The 18,384-nt window shown below is 44.3% G+C and overlaps 1 protein-coding gene across 1 annotated transcript in view; it reads right to left on the bottom strand.

The window, feature by feature from the left end:
- Positions 1-18,384, bottom strand: part of DICER1 (dicer 1, ribonuclease III) — a 46,043-nt gene that overhangs the window by 10,937 nt on the left and 16,722 nt on the right. The window contains exons 11-22 of the mRNA XM_056852257.1: positions 16,917-17,159; positions 16,141-16,295; positions 15,347-15,479; positions 14,539-14,614; positions 7,317-7,456; positions 5,684-5,863; positions 4,449-4,662; positions 4,025-4,178; positions 2,934-3,116; positions 2,117-2,222; positions 1,251-1,426; positions 53-836 (exon numbers count right to left, since the gene is read on the bottom strand). Of these exons, the coding sequence (XP_056708235.1) occupies positions 53-836; positions 1,251-1,426; positions 2,117-2,222; positions 2,934-3,116; positions 4,025-4,178; positions 4,449-4,662; positions 5,684-5,863; positions 7,317-7,456; positions 14,539-14,614; positions 15,347-15,479; positions 16,141-16,295; positions 16,917-17,159 (2,544 nt within the window). The remainder of the gene's footprint in view (positions 1-52; positions 837-1,250; positions 1,427-2,116; positions 2,223-2,933; positions 3,117-4,024; positions 4,179-4,448; positions 4,663-5,683; positions 5,864-7,316; positions 7,457-14,538; positions 14,615-15,346; positions 15,480-16,140; positions 16,296-16,916; positions 17,160-18,384) is intronic.

The raw sequence follows: 18,384 nt of genomic DNA, 5'->3' as shown, positions 1-18,384 counted from the left end.
TTACCTATTTCTGTCTTTTACAAAATATTTAGAATGTGGAAATCCTACTCACTTTTTTGCTTCTCATATATGACAGGCGTCCCTCATGAGCATCGGGATAAGTGCAAAACAAGTAAGTAGTGATGGCATGCTTTAGAAACGAATCACCAAGCATTTCAAGCCGCTCCAGATTAAATCCATCGCTAGCATTTGAAAGAGTCAAAGCCTGAAGAATGAGACCAGGGTTTGGGCCAAGGGTTTTTGAGGAGTATCCATTGCAAGGGCTTACTGCAGAATCCATTTTGTCTTTTGAAAGAGTACAAGTATCTGAAGCACTGCTGGTCATTGCCATTTTGGGGCATCCATCTGAGGTAGATTTGTTAGCATTTCCATCAAGATATTTATGACTCAGTAGAGTACATTCATTGCTGGGCTTGAGCTGGTTCTCACTGTTGTATAAATTCTGAATAGGATACGAGGTAGTTGGTTGTACAGGTATTTCCTGCTTGCAGTAATTTAGCTGATTTCCTTGGCAAAAGTCTCTGCTAGCTAAGTCGCAATTGCCATTGGCAAGGTTTTTATTGTAAGAAACACCATTAATGGTTGCCAGTTCTACTGAGACATCACTCTGGAGCTTACTGGGTGACTCATCAATCAATGTTCTGTAGTTCACAGACATTTGGTCATGCTTTTCTGCAGAAGAGGTTCTATTAGCACCTTGATGTGCAGCATTTTCAGGGACTACAATTGCGCTGTACTTACAGTGATTTTCATTCTCTGCCAGAGAGGAGCAGGCAGCAGAAATGAAGGATTTGCTGTCAATAGATTTCTTCCAGCCAAAATCCAGATTAGGGTATCTGTGAGATAAAATGATCTAATTAACAAAGAAATCATGTGTATGTTCATGCTGGTGCTTTCCACCCACAGTCATCCTACTGCATTAAAAAACTGCTTTTGAAGCACAATTTCACAAATACTTTTGAACATGCCGGTAGAACAGTCTGTGCAGTGCTGTACTGGTTAAGTTCTATAGCAATTCTCATGCTTGCATAAACAGAAAATCATCTCTAGATTTAGTTTTACTGTTGCTGCTCAACAACCTAGTGCCCTTAAGTTTTCTGCAAGTGTAAGTCACTTACTACGTTGCAGAAGGGCACCTTTGGATCCAACTGTACATTGTCCATTGAAAAGTTACAAGTTCAGCATATGCAGAATTTCAAGCTAATGTTCAACATAACGATAAGGGAGTTAAAATATAGTAAATACAATACCTGAAATCCGCAGGAAGTGACTTTACTCCTACACCAGCATCAATGGCGGTTTGGGATCTGAGTTCCTCGGCTGTCAAAAGGCAGTGTAGACGATAAAGAATGCTTGGGAGACAAACAGCTTTTCTCCACAGTGATGCTGGAATAGGATGTATAGCACAGAGTTCTGGAACAAGGATCTATAATAAAGAAAAACATTACTCTTTCAATGTCCACAATTACCCTTTAATGATAATAATCAAATGGAAAATACTAATGGTCAGGCTCTACGTTTACGGTGCCTTTGCAGTTTAAAGAATTTTTTTGGAAGCATTACATCAATGATAACTATCTCTGTATAAATTACCAAAAATCTATAAGAATTTGCCTGATAGAGGTTGATACTGTAATCTTCCTAGAGCTGATTTTTATCACATGTAGCATACGTGAATTTGAACTAAAACTATTAGCAATCCTGTCTCGATGTAAGGCAAGCTGGTTTTGGTTCTGATTTAACTAGCAATTGAGGCTTTTTTGCTTAATTATATACCACAGGTTTCTAATAACCTGCTTTCTATTTTGTTACATACCACAGCTGCTAGAATCGTACTTGCAAAGCACTGGAAATAAACCATGGCACGGACTATTCACGGACGGACACAAAAAAACCTTAGAGACGTATCAGCTGATCAGATTGACGGTACTGAGGAATGGGAAGAATGTTCAACAGATAGCCAAAATTGAACTCCAGAGCAAGTCTAAGTCATGTTATCTCACCAAGTAGGGTCATTATTTTGTTTTTCTTTTATGTATTTTTCCCTGTATACTGTGTGTTTTTAAATATGTTTAAAATTCATAATAATTTTTTAAAAAGGAAAATACGCCATTACCTGTTTATTCTGCAAACTTTCCCACTTAGCTTTTCTCTTCTCAGCACTGCTTAATGGAAGAGCTTTTCCTTTCTGATTCAAATGACGAGGAGTCAAAAGATTAAGCCTAAAAATAGATGTTATGAAAACATTTAGTTTAAATGACTTGTGGGACAGTCCTATGCAGTCACACCCTTCTAACCCCACTGAAGTCAACGGCTTTGAAAAGTGGCAACTTCACTTAGTTAGAAGTCAGCATGACTTACGAAAGCTCATATTGAAATAAACATTGCTAGTCTTGAAGGTGCCACTGGACTTCTGTGTTATTTTGCTACAACAGACAGGGCTACACCTTTGCAATAGTAGTGTTAGACAGAAGCAGTTGGCTGGAGGGGGAGAAAGTAAGGGGGGAAAAGGCTTGATTTACAGGAAGATGTTAAGGGTATGAATTTGTGGATCCCTTCTGAGACATCTCTAACTTTATAGAAACGTTTCTTTTCCATGAAATATATAGAAGCTTTACCCAAACAAAACCACCAAATTCACTTTAAATTTTCACTTTAAGCAGAGCCCAATAGCAACTCTAGTTAATGCCCGTTTTCTGAAAACGGGTACCGAAATAGCGGGAGAAAGTATGAAGCCACATATAAAAATCATCACTCAATTTGGAAACTTTATGGTATATATTTTTACACTGCAATCATAAGCAGTTACTCCCTTCTGCTTAGCATTGCACTGTTAATCACATACACAAAAACGATTGTAAACAACTACATGATTAACGAGCAGCCCTGAATTCAAATGAACATTCCTTTTAAGTTCTCAGAAAGCTCTTTACCTTGAAGATGTATGGTCCACATCCAGCAATGGCTGGTTGAGATTGGTCAGGTCAAGATTATACTTGGTTTTATAATATTCAGCAAAAGTTTCATATTCTGGGGAAGGAAATTTGCTCAATGGAGTAAGATCTGTGTAGACATCAGCAACATAGAATCGATGAGGCTGATCAAAATTTCGATACCTAGAAAGAAGTAAATGTTTGGGATTATAATGTCAAGTGCTAAACTGAACAAGCTTCCTAACAGATCCTGAGTTTGAAATGCTTCTACTGCTGAAATTCCCCCCTTTGTCCTAATTAGTCTGATGTCAGGTATTAGCGAAAGGCTCAAAATATTTATATTAAAAAGTAGAGGGACACAGGATGAGTTGCTTGGTTCTTTGGATCCTGAGCATTACACTTCAACAGAAACAGGAAAGCCAAGACCATTTAAAAGAAACAAAGGATTTACCATACGGGCTGGATATAGCCAGCTTTTTCGCTCTATCTTGCCCAATCTTCCTCTTTATTACAACCCCTAACCCACAATACTTTTATCCATGCAAGTTCCATGGGCCACATCATGGACTCTGTGGTGGTCAAAAGGACCCCTTCCTCCTTTTTTTCACCAGTGGAAAAGCAAGTTGGTTCCAACCCTATGTTTTAAGAACACAAGTATAATGATACAGATTTTAGGCTTTTGTCCTTGTTTAAATGTCATTATCAACCCAGAATCTGTCTTGTTTCTTTTTTCAATGTATGCTTGAAGTTGCATAAATATTCAAGGTTTATGTATTGCTTCCTTAGTTTTCTACATCTGTGCTAGCAACAGTGCTAATAACCTCCATGCCTTCCTGTTACCTATTTTAAAGTCAAGTTAACTGTACTACAAAATCGCACCAAGTAGTGATAATTTCATACTGAGCAATTACTGGGAATGAGAGTACCTTGTTACAAAAAAACTGTTATTTTCTACTTTATCAAAAAACCCTATCAGACAGCCAGAAAGTTCTAAACCAGATGATTTACATACCCTTATGTTTGCATCTGTGAAATGTTAGCGAGCCAACAATATTTGTTAGAAACACACACACAGATCACAAAGTGCTCACCTTGGAATGATAACCGCATCCTGGTAATCTTCTAATTTGAAAATAAAAGGTGTTTCTTTTGTATACTGTGTGCTGGGAATGCCGGTACGAGCTTCAGATTTTTCAATATCTTCCATAAATTTAAAATCAATATCCAAAGTGCTGGAACCATCAACTTAAACAAAGAAAGATCTTTTTTACTTATCTGATTACGTTTCAAAGCTGAATGTTCTTTCCATAATGTGCTTTTAGATTCTTAATGCATATTTCCAAGGGGTAGCTATGTTAAGTATGTTGCAATAAAACCAACCATTCCTTCAAAGCTGGTTGTTTCTGGTACAGATTATACAATGTGACGCCACTGTGATACTATCCTTCCCTCAAACTTTAACCCCCACCTAAATAGAACCATACACATGAATATTTTTTTTAAGTTCCTTCTTACCAACATTAAGAGGTAGAACACAGTAGGCTGAATCAGCATCCGTAGGTCTGAATTCTAGTGCAGGTTTCTCAAGCCGAAGAATGTGAGAGAAAATGTACTGGTGAAGTCTTGTGATCAACTCGAGCATTTGTAAAGATAAAGTGAAACCTGATTTCTTCAGCTCAATAGATATGGTCACCTCTCCTGAGCGGGTATATACAGGAAAGTGAGGAATCTAAGTATAGAAAACAAACCAGAGGAAGTCAATGTGTTTCCTGCAAGGCACGGACACAAGTATAAACAATGGTTAGACTGTAACACAAAACTATTGTTGAACATGTAGAACAGTGGATCCCAAAGTGGGCAGTACCACCCCCTGGGGGGGGGATTACCTAGGGGGTACTAAGAGACAAGGGGGCAGCAGGGGGGTGCCAGAGGTGGGCCCCTTCAACTGTGTAGTTGGATATGGTAGGGGGCACTGGGGTTGAGTTTGTGGAACCAAAGGCCCGAAAAGTTTGGGAACCAGTGATGTAGAGCAACGGCATACGATTTCATAAACAGAGCTAACATTTTTAGCAACTTATTCCTATTAATGTTTTTTTGTGATCAGAAACTCAAAGGAACAATGTGTCAACAGCTGGTTCAGTTTCCAAGCTAGCAGAAAGAAAGTTATACAATGGCTCTGTTCAGATGTAACATGGAACCATGGTTTAAGTTAACTATTGGTAGTTAGTTAAACCAGGACTTAGGTGCTGTGGAACACAGGCAGGATAATGCTGCTGTAGTTGTCTTGTTTGTGGGCTTTCTAGAGGCACCTGGTTGACCACTGTGTGAACAGACTGCTAGACTTTGATGGGCCTCGGTCTGACCCAGCATGGCTGTTCTTATGTTCATATGAGACTTGCCTTGCAAGTGATCACTCAACAACAGTCGTTTCAGGGCCTTCTTCCCCACCCCCACCCTGCGAAGACATGGCTGGTATCCTGGCCTGCACTGCAGCACTGACTAGAGGGCAAAGCCTCCTCACATTAGCCAACTGCACTGTGAAGGTAGGGAAGTGGAATACTCAGCTACTCTCAATATGGTAAGCGGCAATTCAACAAAGGAAGCCACCTAGCCTTTCCTTGACTTCAGTGGATTTAAAAGTGACAACTCTGCTTAGGGTGGTACTGTTAGTTATGTGATACTCTGGCCCCTTTACAAAATCTAGGACATCTTAATGCATAATACAAGTGTACAAACACATATTTTGCTACCTGAGGTATAGGTTTGGCTGTCAGTATTCCAAAGCATCTTGTAGTATCCTCAGGAGGATAAAGCTTCCGCCGCCTGAAGTTGAGCTCGTCAGGTAGAGGTGTAGTTAATACCATTCCGATTACATAAAGGTAACATGGTTGATCAGGTTTCGGATAACTATTCCTCAAACATTCTGGAATCTACAAAGACAGCACAGAACTATTTATCAAGTTTGCTTAACTGTGGATATATTTTTGGCAAGTATCTGATGAAAAGATTAACCACAAAATTATCATTAAAAATGGAAAATCAGTCAGAATAAAGGAATATATTGGATTGGAAACCATGACTTCCTTCCACCAAGTTTTCCTCCAACAAAGGAAGCCTTTCTCCACTGAAGGAACAGCTTGTGAAAAAGTCATAGAAGCCAACTTAGCGGATGGTAGTTACAGGGTTGGATTCAACTGGCTTTCTGATTCAGCCTCACCCAATTCCCCTACAGTTCCCATCCCCATGTGGTTTTTGCCCATATAAATCCCATGATCCCAGCAGAGCCTTTCGTCATGGTCAACGGGGGACCCCCCCTTTTCCTTTTTTTTTTTTTAAATCAGCAGAAAAGTTGGTTGGGTCCAACCCATAATGAGTTTAGACTACAGGAAAAACTGGCACTATCAGTCACAGGAAACTTCTTCTACATAACTGGATAATTTCCATCATATACAAATGTTGTCTCATGAGGAACTGTAAACACTAAAGCAGCAAATACACCACAGCTCGTGGAATGGAGCGAACTCACGAAGCAGGCTCTAGCCTACAAAAGCTGATGCTCAGTAAGTTGGACAGTCATTAAGGTGACACAGGAATCTGTTTACGCCCTCTTAATTTATATCCCTCTTGTGCATAAAGGTCAGGTAAAGGTCCCCTGTGCAAGCACTGGGTCATTCCTGACCCATGGGGTGACGTCACATCCTGACGTTTCCTAGGCAGACTCTGTTTATGGGGTGGTTTGCCAGTGCCTTCCCCAGTCATCTTCCCTTTACCCCCAGAAAGCTGGGTACTCATTTGACCGACCTCAGAAGGGTGGAAGGCTGAGTCAACCTTGAGCTGGCTACCTGAAACCAACTTGTGCATAAAAGCAGGGCATAAATACACCTGAAGTTGATGCAATGAAGTAGCTCATTAGCTGCTATTTAAATATCAAACGCTAAAAAAAAAAATACTTCCTTAAAATTTTTATTTCAGCTAAGAATGGTTTCAGATTTTACAACACCACGGAGTATGGCGGGGAGAGGTGCAAGCGGCTTTCGTTTACGATTAGTCCGCAACACCCTTCCAATTAAAAAAAAATGACTGCTGCGTCTTCCCTGTCTCGAATGTACATCTTCTGAATTGGGGAGATGCCAGCACTGTATTCTATTCCTCTCTTCCACACCACTGCATTTAAAGATGGCTCATATTCATTGGTAAGCATGGAACAACGGTGTTGTTTCAATGCAGCAAGTAACATAAAAACAATACTGTATGTAGAACCTCAGGATTACAAAAACTTCAGGTTGTTTACATCATCCTTTGCCATAAAAGTTAGAATCATCACACTCTCTCACACACACACTGTAACAACCAAAGGCAGTGAGAGCACAGAACTATACTAACAGCTTTAGGGTAGCATTGCCTTCGTTTTGTGGAGCCTGGCCTTCCTGGAACATTGGTTTCTTCTTCGTCGTGCAAATCCAGCTCTTCCTCATATTTTACTGTCTCTTTTCCAACAGGCATCAAGTGGTCATCCAGTTCACCTAAAATGCATCAAGTAATAAAATAATAAAATCCAGTATTGATCTATTTGCTATGGCTATCAGCTGCCACACTTTCCATGGCTAAAGGGTTATTGTTTTAGACACCAGACTGTATTGTGAAGTGTCTGAAAACAATCCTATGTATGCTTACTATGAGGCAAGTGCCACTAGGTTCATGGGAACTTACAAGCAAGTTCTCATAGGAGTTCAGCCTTTGAAAAACGCAGCCCTCCCTTATGGACAACAAAGTTAAATCACCAACAAAATTTCAAATACTGAGGATTTTAAAAACCGTCTAAAGTAACTGCACCAGCATTCCCACTGTGATTTCCATGACCACTTGAAATATTCCAGGCAGCTGATATATAACAAGTTGTAAAAAGGACTACTAAACCACACAGATGTCAGGCTGCTATCTCGGTTTCGTTATTGCCTCTGTCTCTGTGCTGTATTGTCTGCCCCCCAAGGTCGCATGCCTAAGCCTAAGCCTGGGAACTCAGCTCCTGGGAAACTGTATTCCTGCGTGTAATCTCCCGCCTTTCCTGCCTTATAATATCTCCCAGCTAGTGAGCCTTTCATAGCTGTCATTTTATTCGTTTGCACTGTATGCCTATTTGATCAGTAAAATCCACCTGTTTGGACTCTATACGACTTTGTGGTGATTTCTGGTTCTGTGGGCCAAGGGCTGACATTATGACAGCTATCCCACATCTTCACCGTTCTCCTAGCCAGGCTGGAGCCCAGGGGGGTTCGCCTGCCACTTGGATGGGAGCTGTGCAGCTCTCCAGGTGATCTACTACCCTGGAGCCCTTCTCAGAGGACCCTACTCTGTTACAGGACTTAATTGCTGAACTTTTCCGGACGAACCGAGAGGTTTGCCGCTTGAGGGGACTGGTACACGCGCAGTGGCAATCTCTTACAGGACGTCTCTGGATGTTAACATCGGAGGATACTGATGCTCGTTTAGATCTTCAGGACTTGGATCAATTACTGGACGATGCTCGATTGGCGACTGAGGATTTACAAATATTAACTGGACTTCTGGATAATCTTATTTCTCGACAAACTCTTTCTACCATGGCGGGAGCCCCACCGGAGGGTTTTTCCCTGATCCCGGATGCGGCCAGCTGCCAGGCTGAGGCCAAGCGAGTCGCTATTAGCACCGCTCTTCTCCTTGTGGAATGTACAAAGGACACCCCGGTAGCCACCTTGGCTCAAGTTTTGACCCCGACGTTTGGAGCCGAGGCATCCGCACTGGCGGTTCGAGTACAACCTCTGCTGGGCGGGGAACCTGACCCCATACTCTTGCTCCTCGAGACAGAACTTTTGCCGCGCATTACGGCAGAGGCTGCCCTAAGACTTGAGAACGCCAAAGTTCTTGCGGATCAGCAAGCCGCCGAAGCGGCTAGGGTCGCAAGAGAGAGAGAGGCGGCGGAAGCAGCCAGGGCGGCTGCAGCAAGGAATCAGGCGAACGTGGGCACGCGCCCCAAGGACTATGTACTGGGACTATCAGGTCTCACCTTTTCCCCGGCGTTTGTCCCGTCGCGTACGACCCAACGCGCACGCCGTTTGGCTGACCGACGTCGAGACTCAGATGAGTCTGAAGACGAGGATTTATATGGGGATAGCTCTCAATGGGCCACGAGCTTCCGAACCAGTAAGCCTCATCTTACTGGGGGCCCAAGTGAGGAGGTTCATCTTTTACGAGCCCAGAATCGGGAGCTCTCCGACCGTGTGGATCAACTCCAAGAAGTAATGGAACTTATGCTTCACGAGAACAGGCAATTACAACAAACCCTGATAGCTCAGAGACAGCCCGTTCCGATACCGGGTCAGGCGGTACCCGTACAACCACCCGCTAATGTGCCTGCTCCACCCTTACCTCCTGGAGCTCCTGTTGCTCCTCCGCTCCGACCACCCGTGCAACCACCTGCTAATGTGCCTGCTCCACCCTTGCCTCCTGGAGCTCCTGTTGCTCCTCCGCCCGGACCACCCGTGCAACCGGGTCAGCCCGCGCCCGGCCCTTGGAAGCAACTCAAATTGAGGACTACGTATGACGGATCTCTTGAGACTTTGCCTTGTTTCTTGCATCAAGTGGACAGTTATATGCGAGAACAAGGTCAACTTTTCCCCACGGAAGATAGCCGGGTGCGGTACGTAGCTTCCCTCCTGACAGGCAAAGCGGCTGACTGGATGGTCCTCCAGTTTGACACCCGCTCTCGTGCGATTCGTTCCCTCAACAACTTCATGACTGCCCTGAGAAGGAGGTTTGAGGACCCCTTCCTGGGAGAAAGAGCCAAAACGGAACTTTTACAATTAAAACAAGGCTCTGCTACAGTTCGGGAATTTGCCGATGAATTTCAGCGACTGGCAAGTAAAATTGTAGGTTGGCCCGAGACCACCCTAATCCATCATTTCAGGGAAGCCTTGCATCCTGACATTCTGAACTGGTCTTACATGCGGGGCGATCCCGATACCCTCGAAGGCTGGATCCTATTAGCCGAGGAAGTGGAAAGCCGCCGCCGCTTTATTTCTCTCGTCCGTCAAAAGCACAAGGAGAAGGGCACCCAAAAGCCTCAACCCAAGGCACCACTGCTCGTCCCACGAAATCCCCCACGTCCGCTCCAGGAACGTGAAGTCCGATTTCAGAGGGGTGCCTGTCTTACATGCGGAGAAATGGGCCACTTTGCAGCCGTTTGCCCACGCCGCCAGGAATTATTTCGTCCCAGCACGACAACCCGCGCCCGAGGTCGTCCACCACGCAGAGGCACCGCGGCCACCCGCAGCGCAGCTCCGGGAAGGCCCACACCCTCTGCACTCCATGCCGGGGACCCAGCCTCCCTGCCTGCTTCCAACGACCCCGCCGGGTCTCGGATTACAAGTGCCCCATTGGGGGACAGCTTTCCCTCTTCGGATGAGGAAAACCCTTGGATTTCTCCAGCCTTAAACCTGGAATCTCCCCTCGACTTGTCAAAAAACGGCTCCGGTCTGTGGTGAATGGAGCATCTCCACAGACCTCTCAGGATCTTCCTATCAAACCGAATGCTCCTACCAAAATCAAAGAAGTGGACTCCACCGTCTACGTAGATGCAGTTTTACAACAACTTAACGGAGGTCCACAAATCCCCGTCAAAGCACTAATTGACTCCGGTTGCTGTCGCACTCTCATAAGCGAAGCCACGTTTGCTGCCCTCAGAGCCGACTCAGAGGCTTTACCCGCCCCCGTCCAATTTGCTCAAATGGACGGGAGCCAATTCCAGGGGGGTCCAGTTGATCATCGCACCATAGGGGTGGCAATGGGAATTGGTTCCCACTGGGAACAAATAGACTTCACTATAGCCCCTATCCGATTTGAAGTGGTCTTGGGAATTAACTGGATTAAAGGACATAGTCCCAGTATTGATTGGGAAACAGACACTATTTCTTTCGCTAGTCCCACCTGCGACCAGCATCGGCAAAACTTTGCTCTGCCATTTCCGCCCGTTCCAGCGTTAACCTCTACTGCCCCAGTACCACCGGCTCTACCCGCTGTATACCGGGACTTTGAAGATGTCTTCGACCTTAAGGAATGTGATGCCTTACCCCCCCACCGGGCCTCAGACTGTGCGATTGAAGTAGTAAAGGACTGCACATTAACCAAAAGTAAGATTTACCCTATGAGCGCTTCCGAGCGCACTGTCCTCCGGGACTTTTTGGACAAAAACCTCGCCAGAGGGTTCATTCGCCCTTCGAATGCCCCAAACTCGGCCCCCGCGTTTTTCGTCCGGAAAAAAGAGGGCGACCTTCGCCTGTGCATTGACTTCAGAAAGCTCAATGCGGTTACCCAGACCAACGCCTATCCTATCCCATTAATATCGGATATTTTGGGACAATTACAGGAAGGCCGTGTGTTCTCTAAATTAGACTTGGTGGAAGCCTACTACCGAGTCCGTATCCGCGAAGGAGATGAACACCTCACTGCCTTCTCTAGCTGTTTCGGAATGTATGAATTCCTTGTAATGCCGTTCGGATTAAAAGGGGCCCCGGGGGTCTTCATGCAACTCATCAATGAAATCCTACATGACCTTCTATATCGTGGGGTGGTGGTCTACTTAGATGACATTCTCATTTATTCGAAAACTATGGACGAGCATGTGACTCTGGTCAGAGAAGTTCTACAACGCCTGCGTAACCATCAACTGTTCGCTAAACTAGCTAAGTGTGAATTTCACCAAAGCAAACTCACGTTTTTGGGATACATCATCTCCCACCAAGGTCTTCGCATGGACCCCGCCAAAGTCCAAGCCGTCCTCGATTGGACTCCCCCCACCAACCGTAAGCAAGTACAGCAATTTCTGGGATTTGCAAACTTCTATCGGGGATTCATCCCTAACTTCGCCCAAGTGGCTCTACCCATTACGGACCTGCTGAAAACTAAAGGAAAAGTAAGCTCGGCTGCCTTGCCCTCCGCAAAGATCCTATGGACTGAGCAATGCCAAGCCGCCTTTCTGGCCCTCAAACGCCTCTTCACTTCGGAGCCGGTGCTACGGCACCCAGACCCAAATCAAATGTTCATTGTGCAAGTCGATGCTTCCGATGTAGCCATGGGAGGGGCTCTCCTCCAGCAAGGACCGGACGGTCTTCTTCACCCTTGCGCTTACTTTTCAAAAAAATTTGCGCACGCTCAATTAAACTGGCCCATCTGGGAGAAAGAGGCCTCTGCAGTTCATCATGCACTGACTTTATGGCGGCAATTCTTGGAAGGGTCTAAAATACCCTTTGAAGTTTGGACCGATCACAAAAATCTAGCTGCCCTCACGGGGTCCCATAAGCTATCGGCGAAACAACAACGGTGGGCGGAGTTCTTTGCTCAGTTCCGTTTCACCCTGAAGCACGTCCCTGGGAAGCAGAACGTTCTCGCGGATGCCCTCTCCCGTTTACCACAATATCCGGTAAAACTCGAAAGACCCACCAACTCTCTGTTCACCCCTATGCAACGTGGGGCCCTACCTATGCTGGCTGTGCAAACCCGATCCCAGCATCAACATACCTCGCAAGCTCCGCCAGCCCAACCGGCTGCCCAGCCGCCACCGCAACAGACCGGAGTTCCCGCCCCTCCTACCCCTCCGACCGCTCAGCCGCCTGCAGTCTGCGCGCCGCCACACGTAAGCACTAGCCCTATAACTATTTCTCAGATCTCCAGAACCGACGGGGGGGCTCCCTCCAAACTCCCCATCTCCGAATCCTTTTTAACTGTCCTTCGGGACCAGTGCCTTTTAGAACGTTCCGCTCATACCCTACCTCCTGGTGTTTTGGAACAAGGGGGGTCCTGGTACAAAGACTCAAAATTGTATGTACCCAAAGCTCTCCGGAAGGACGTTTTACATTTAGCTCATGGAGCCAAAACAGCTGGGCACTTTGGGTTTCTGAAGACCCTTCACTTATTGCGCAGACAATTCTGGTGGGGGGGAATGCGTTCCGACATTGACTCCTTCATCCGCAGCTGTCCCGTTTGTGCCGCTGCGAAACGATCGCAGGGCAAACCCCCAGGACTGCTACAACCTCTTGAAACGCCCAGCAAACCTTGGGAAGTGATCGCTATGGACTTCATGACTGATCTCCCTCTCAGTGGGGGTAAAACTGTGTTGTGGGTTGTTACTGATTTGTTTTCTAAGCAAATACATTTGATTCCATGTGCAGGGATCCCCTCTGCTCAGAAACTAGCCCGCCTCTTCGTGACGCATATATTTCGTTTACATTCGTTTCCGCGTAAAATAATTTGTGACCGCGGAAGTGGTTTCGTTTCTAAGTTTTGGAAAGCTTTCCTCAAGTTGGTGGGGGTGGAACAGGGATTGTCTAGTGCATACCATCCTCAAACTGATGGTCAAACTGAACGTGTCAATGCTGTACTCGAATGTTATTTGCGTTGTTATGTTAACTACCACCAGGATAACTGGGTGGAACTGCTACCTTTAGCAGAATATGCCTACAATAATGCCATGCATCAATCCACAGGTTTTAGCCCGTTTTTTGCTGTGTATGGACAAGATTTCAGTCCCATCGTTCCTACAGATGATGTAGAGGGGGAGGGGAACCCCGACATTGCCTCCTGGGCACACGCCCTCCGTACCACTTGGCCCTGGCTCGTTAGCAACCTCGACCGGGCCAAACGTAAATACAAAGCGCAAGCTGACAAACATCGCTCCCCCGGGGGTGATCTGCAAGTGGGTGCTTTGGTTTACCTTTCCACCAAAAACCTCCGGTCCACCCAACCGTGCCATAAACTCAGCGCCAAATTCATTGGCCCTTTCCCCATTACTCGGGTCATAAACCCTGTCACAGTGGAACTGGCTCTCCCCAAATCTTTGAGGCGTGTGCATCCTGTTTTCCACATAAGCCTCCTCAAACCCCATGTTGCTTCTCCACGGTGGCATCCGGACCCACCGCCTGCGCAACCCATCATGGTGGGGGGGGAAGAACACTTCGAAGTCTCCAAGATCCTTGACTCCCGTATTCACCATGGTACTCTCCAGTATCTAGTTCGTTGGAAACATTTCCCCCCTGCCTATGACGAATGGGTGCGCGCACGGGATGTCTCCGCCCCCGACCTCATTGACGCCTTTCACATTGCTTACCCGAACAGGCCAGCCCCCTTGCGAACTGGGAGGGGGCCTTGAGGGGAGCAGAATGTCAGGCTGCTATCTCGGTTTCGTTATTGCCTCTGTCTCTGTGCTGTATTGTCTGCCCCCCAAGGTCGCATGCCTAAGCCTAAGCCTGGGAACTCAGCTCCTGGGAAACTGTATTCCTGCGTGTAATCTCCCGCCTTTCCTGCCTTATAATATCTCCCAGCTAGTGAGCCTTTCATAGCTGTCATTTTATTCGTTTGCACTGTATGCCTATTTGATCAGTAAAATCCACCTGTTTGGACTCTATACGACTTTGTGGTGATTTCTGGTTCTGTGGGCCAAGGGCTGACAACAGATTAGAGTACATGTGAAATCATTAACAAGTGATTTATTATAATTATATGAAAAGAACTATCGGAACTGTTCCTTCATATTTCCACAGCCAATTAAATCATTTTTGCTTTTAAAGTTACTTACCAATTTTATGCAATTTTTCACAGCAAATAAGAGCCACAACTCTTTCTGCTAATCGTGTACAACTCATCGGAGGACCCTAGAAATAAATTGAAGGGAGCCTAGAATTAAGCATGCTGCAGTGTTCTAAAATATTAAATACACAATTCCCACAATGCAATTCAATGAAAACCTTTTGCTTCGCTTTTAATTCAGTCAATATTTTTACAAAAAAGACATCAGTTCCCAAACAAATGACACCAGATGTAACAATAATGAAGACAATTTCAAAAATAAGCCAAGCCCTACAAAGAACATACAAATGCACCCCATGCAAGTTGCTGTTTTACAACAAGGTGTGATGAGTGAGGTTCATGACACCGTAGTGCGTGCCATAACACACCTTTATAATGTTCAGGTAAACAGTCAAGGTTAACCAAAACATATTTTTGTTTACAGATCCCATCAGCCCCTAAGAAAGCTGCCAACAAAAACAGGTCCCAGGAAAAATCCCAGCCCTGGTACTTCCTCTGTCACTGGCACAGAACACGTCTTCCATTCAAGCACTGTTGTACCTGCCTGGTGGGGATGGAGAGGAAGAGGCCCTAGGGGTTTCTTTAGGGCCCTCGTGATTTCAATGTTTGGTGCACTGTCAACTTGTGCTCCGCTTGATGACTCAAACTTTGGCTGTGGCAGCATAAATCACTACTAGGACACGGGATCAGGAGCACAGAAGGCCTGCACCTAGCACTACAGCAAAGTCGAGTATTGTAAAGTAAGCACGAATGGAAAATTCATCTACAGTGCATAAATACAAACGCAAAGTACTTACAACAATTGATGCTCGAAGAGGAGAATTGATAGGCAGATAAAGTGTTGAGTAAAATGTGTTATCAGGGAGTTCTCTAGTCTTACACTTAGGAGCCAGGTGAGTAAATGGGTCACTGGGCAATCTAGCACAGTACCTATTAGATGCAAAATTGGGGGGGGGGGATAAATTAATCTAAGGATAGTGCTATATGGCTAGTTTACAGGATTACACTAGGTAGAGGGGGATCCATCTGTAAGATTTTCTCTCACAACATTTATGCAATATTTTTAAATCAATGCAGACTCCCCACAGGGATTTGGAATAACGGGAATAACACTCTTTAGCACAACACTGTTCCTGGGTCAGAAGCAATTCTGGACTAGAGCTTACTTTTTGGTTTTGCTGCGTAAGTCTTTACCCTATTTCATTCGCAATTGATATCATGATAAAAACAGTCACATGCCATGAAGTGATAGAAAAGCAAACAATCCTCTCTGAATTGGAGACATGTTGATCGGCACATGCTTAATACAATCAGGAAAGTGGAAGGACAAGAAGTAGTTCCTACTTCTGCTACAATGTCCCCGTATCAATTTTTCCTCCTGCAACTGAGAGGGCCAAGAAGGCCCTCGGACCACTATTCACCACTAGCTGCCATCGATAACATTAAATGATTTAAAAAAACCCACATCTTTCTTCATTAATACATTAATAGAGGGCAGCTAATCTTTACTATTATACAGTATTATGGTGGTAATTAGGCTGGTTTATGATAGAGGTTTAAAAGAAATTCAGTGAAGATATCAAAAGCATACCTATTAATATGTCCTATAGCAGTGTTTATCGTGACTTTTGGACCGCCATCTTCCGGTCTCAAAACATACGGCGGAAAGATGTCATCGTCATCTACAATGGGTTCATTTTCTGTTTCGCTAGTATCTACAGACTTAGAGCATTTGTTCCTTAAGATCTGCGGGGGGTGGGGGGGAACCAGACAAAATGATGAGAATTCTGATACGAGTTTTTTATTGATCATTAACAAAGCTACTATAAAAATTACAATGAGCTCCGAATGATAATATTCATAACATACAGCACTGAGGCCAAACTACCTGCCACACTCAGACCTCCTAGAGACCAACTAGCATACTCATATTTTTTTTAAAAAATACTGATTGGCCTGCAAAGATCGGAGTGGCCACCCATTCGGCCAGACTACTACCTAGCTCTTCGTCTGTGTAACAAACTAGGTGGTATCGTGGATAACCCTGTGATTCCTCCAGCCCTGGCTTGTCTTCCTGGCTCCAGCTCCCATGAACTAACTCACTAGCCTTCTCACCTAGCCCTCTTTCTCCTGCTACTTGTCAAAACCTCACCCTACGCTAAGTTTGGATTCTTACCTCACCGACTCTCTAGCACCCAGTTCTACTCTTTCCCGAGTTTGTCGCGTTTCTTTCAGTAAGCCATTTTCATGTTTTGGGCCCAGAGGGTGACGTCACCTCCTTCCTCCCCGTTTCTCTCACCATTTAAGAGTCCTGCAAAAGCTTTTCATGAACGATGCCCAGTCTGTTTTTTTTTTCACCCTACGTACCTTCTCAATGGCTTTGTAGGTTTTAAGATCTTCATCGAAACCTTTGATTTTGTCTGAATCTGCTAACATGATGTAGTTTGAGATTGGTGCCCTGGCTCTTCCTTTGGACTGCACATATGAACGGTACTCTGTGGGCAAATCAAAACGAACCACCAAATTGCATTTTGGGATGTCAACGCCCTCTTCTACAATACTGGTTGCAATTAGCAAGTTGGTCTCGTGTGCTCGAAATTTTCTAAGTACCTACAAAAGTAACCGAGAAGATACATTTCTAAGTGAAGTTGCAAGATCATCAGCTTGGCAGAAACTGAATAAAAGGTACTTTCAAAAGTCAAGAAAATAACCAACTGTAATACATTTGCTAAATAAATAAACCAGTTTGAAATTCAATGCTCGATACAAAGCAAATTATGGTTAGAAAGTAGTTTCAAAGGATTCTAAAAAGCTTTCATCTTATTTCCATCTTTTGCTTGTTTCCTTTTTTGTAGTGCAGTCTTTCTTGTATAACGTGCATTGATCTCATACCTGGCTGCCAGGTAATTGAGAAATTCCACACTCACTTTAAAATGCCAACAGAGGCCTCAACAAATTTTGAATGCCACTTTGAACTACCACTAAGAAGCCGCTTCTATCTTCAGAATGCTACATACCTACATTGTTACAACGGCTCTGTAAGGTAGGCCAAGGTTGTCCCTATAATGCAGAGGGGTGTTGACGCAGATACAGCAACTTGCCTGAACACATCTATTGTCTGTTGCAGGGATTAAATTTAAACCAGAAAGCTTCAAGCCACTACAACAACTCTCAGGTTTCAGAATTCTCTTCATTGGACTCTTAACAAGTCAATTTAAAATGACACGGAGTTCCATGATATACGACGGTTCTAGTGGTAACAAATTTTGCATGGAGATACCACCACTAAAAGGATAAACTGTACTGAATATTTTTAGCTCTATTTAAGTGTTACATTATTTTTTAAAAAAATCTTTACTTTTTTTGTTATTACATCACTTCCTGTTTTACAATTCAGGATTTGAAGATATAATTGTCAAGCCCACTAAAAATCCAATGTTGTGAATGAAAAAGGTCTTTTTGAATTGCACTTCAGTATACAATATAGAAACCAAGCCAGCATGCCAACGTAGCTACAATAAAACACTGCTACAAACCTACTTGTTTGACATGGGTAATGAATGCCTGAAATCTGACCAAAGAGTAGCTATGATCACATATCAAATATTCTGGCACAAATATTCCACATTGTATTTGACTGTCCTGTTCCTCCATAAAAGGAAGCATGCTCCTGCTATGAAAGCAGAGTAGCAATTCATCCCAAGCATGCACTAATGCAAATCATGTATAGAATCATTTGAAACGTATTTTTATAAAGGGGTGGCATTTTGGTGTTTTTAAAAATTATTCACTAATAAGACACCACAAACCCATGGATTAAAATTGTACCAAAACC

This window comes from Euleptes europaea, chromosome 6 (assembly GCF_029931775.1).
Source record: "Euleptes europaea isolate rEulEur1 chromosome 6, rEulEur1.hap1, whole genome shotgun sequence".
Lineage (NCBI taxonomy): Eukaryota > Metazoa > Chordata > Lepidosauria > Squamata > Sphaerodactylidae > Euleptes > Euleptes europaea.
This window is presented reverse-complemented; position numbering and strand designations above follow the sequence as displayed.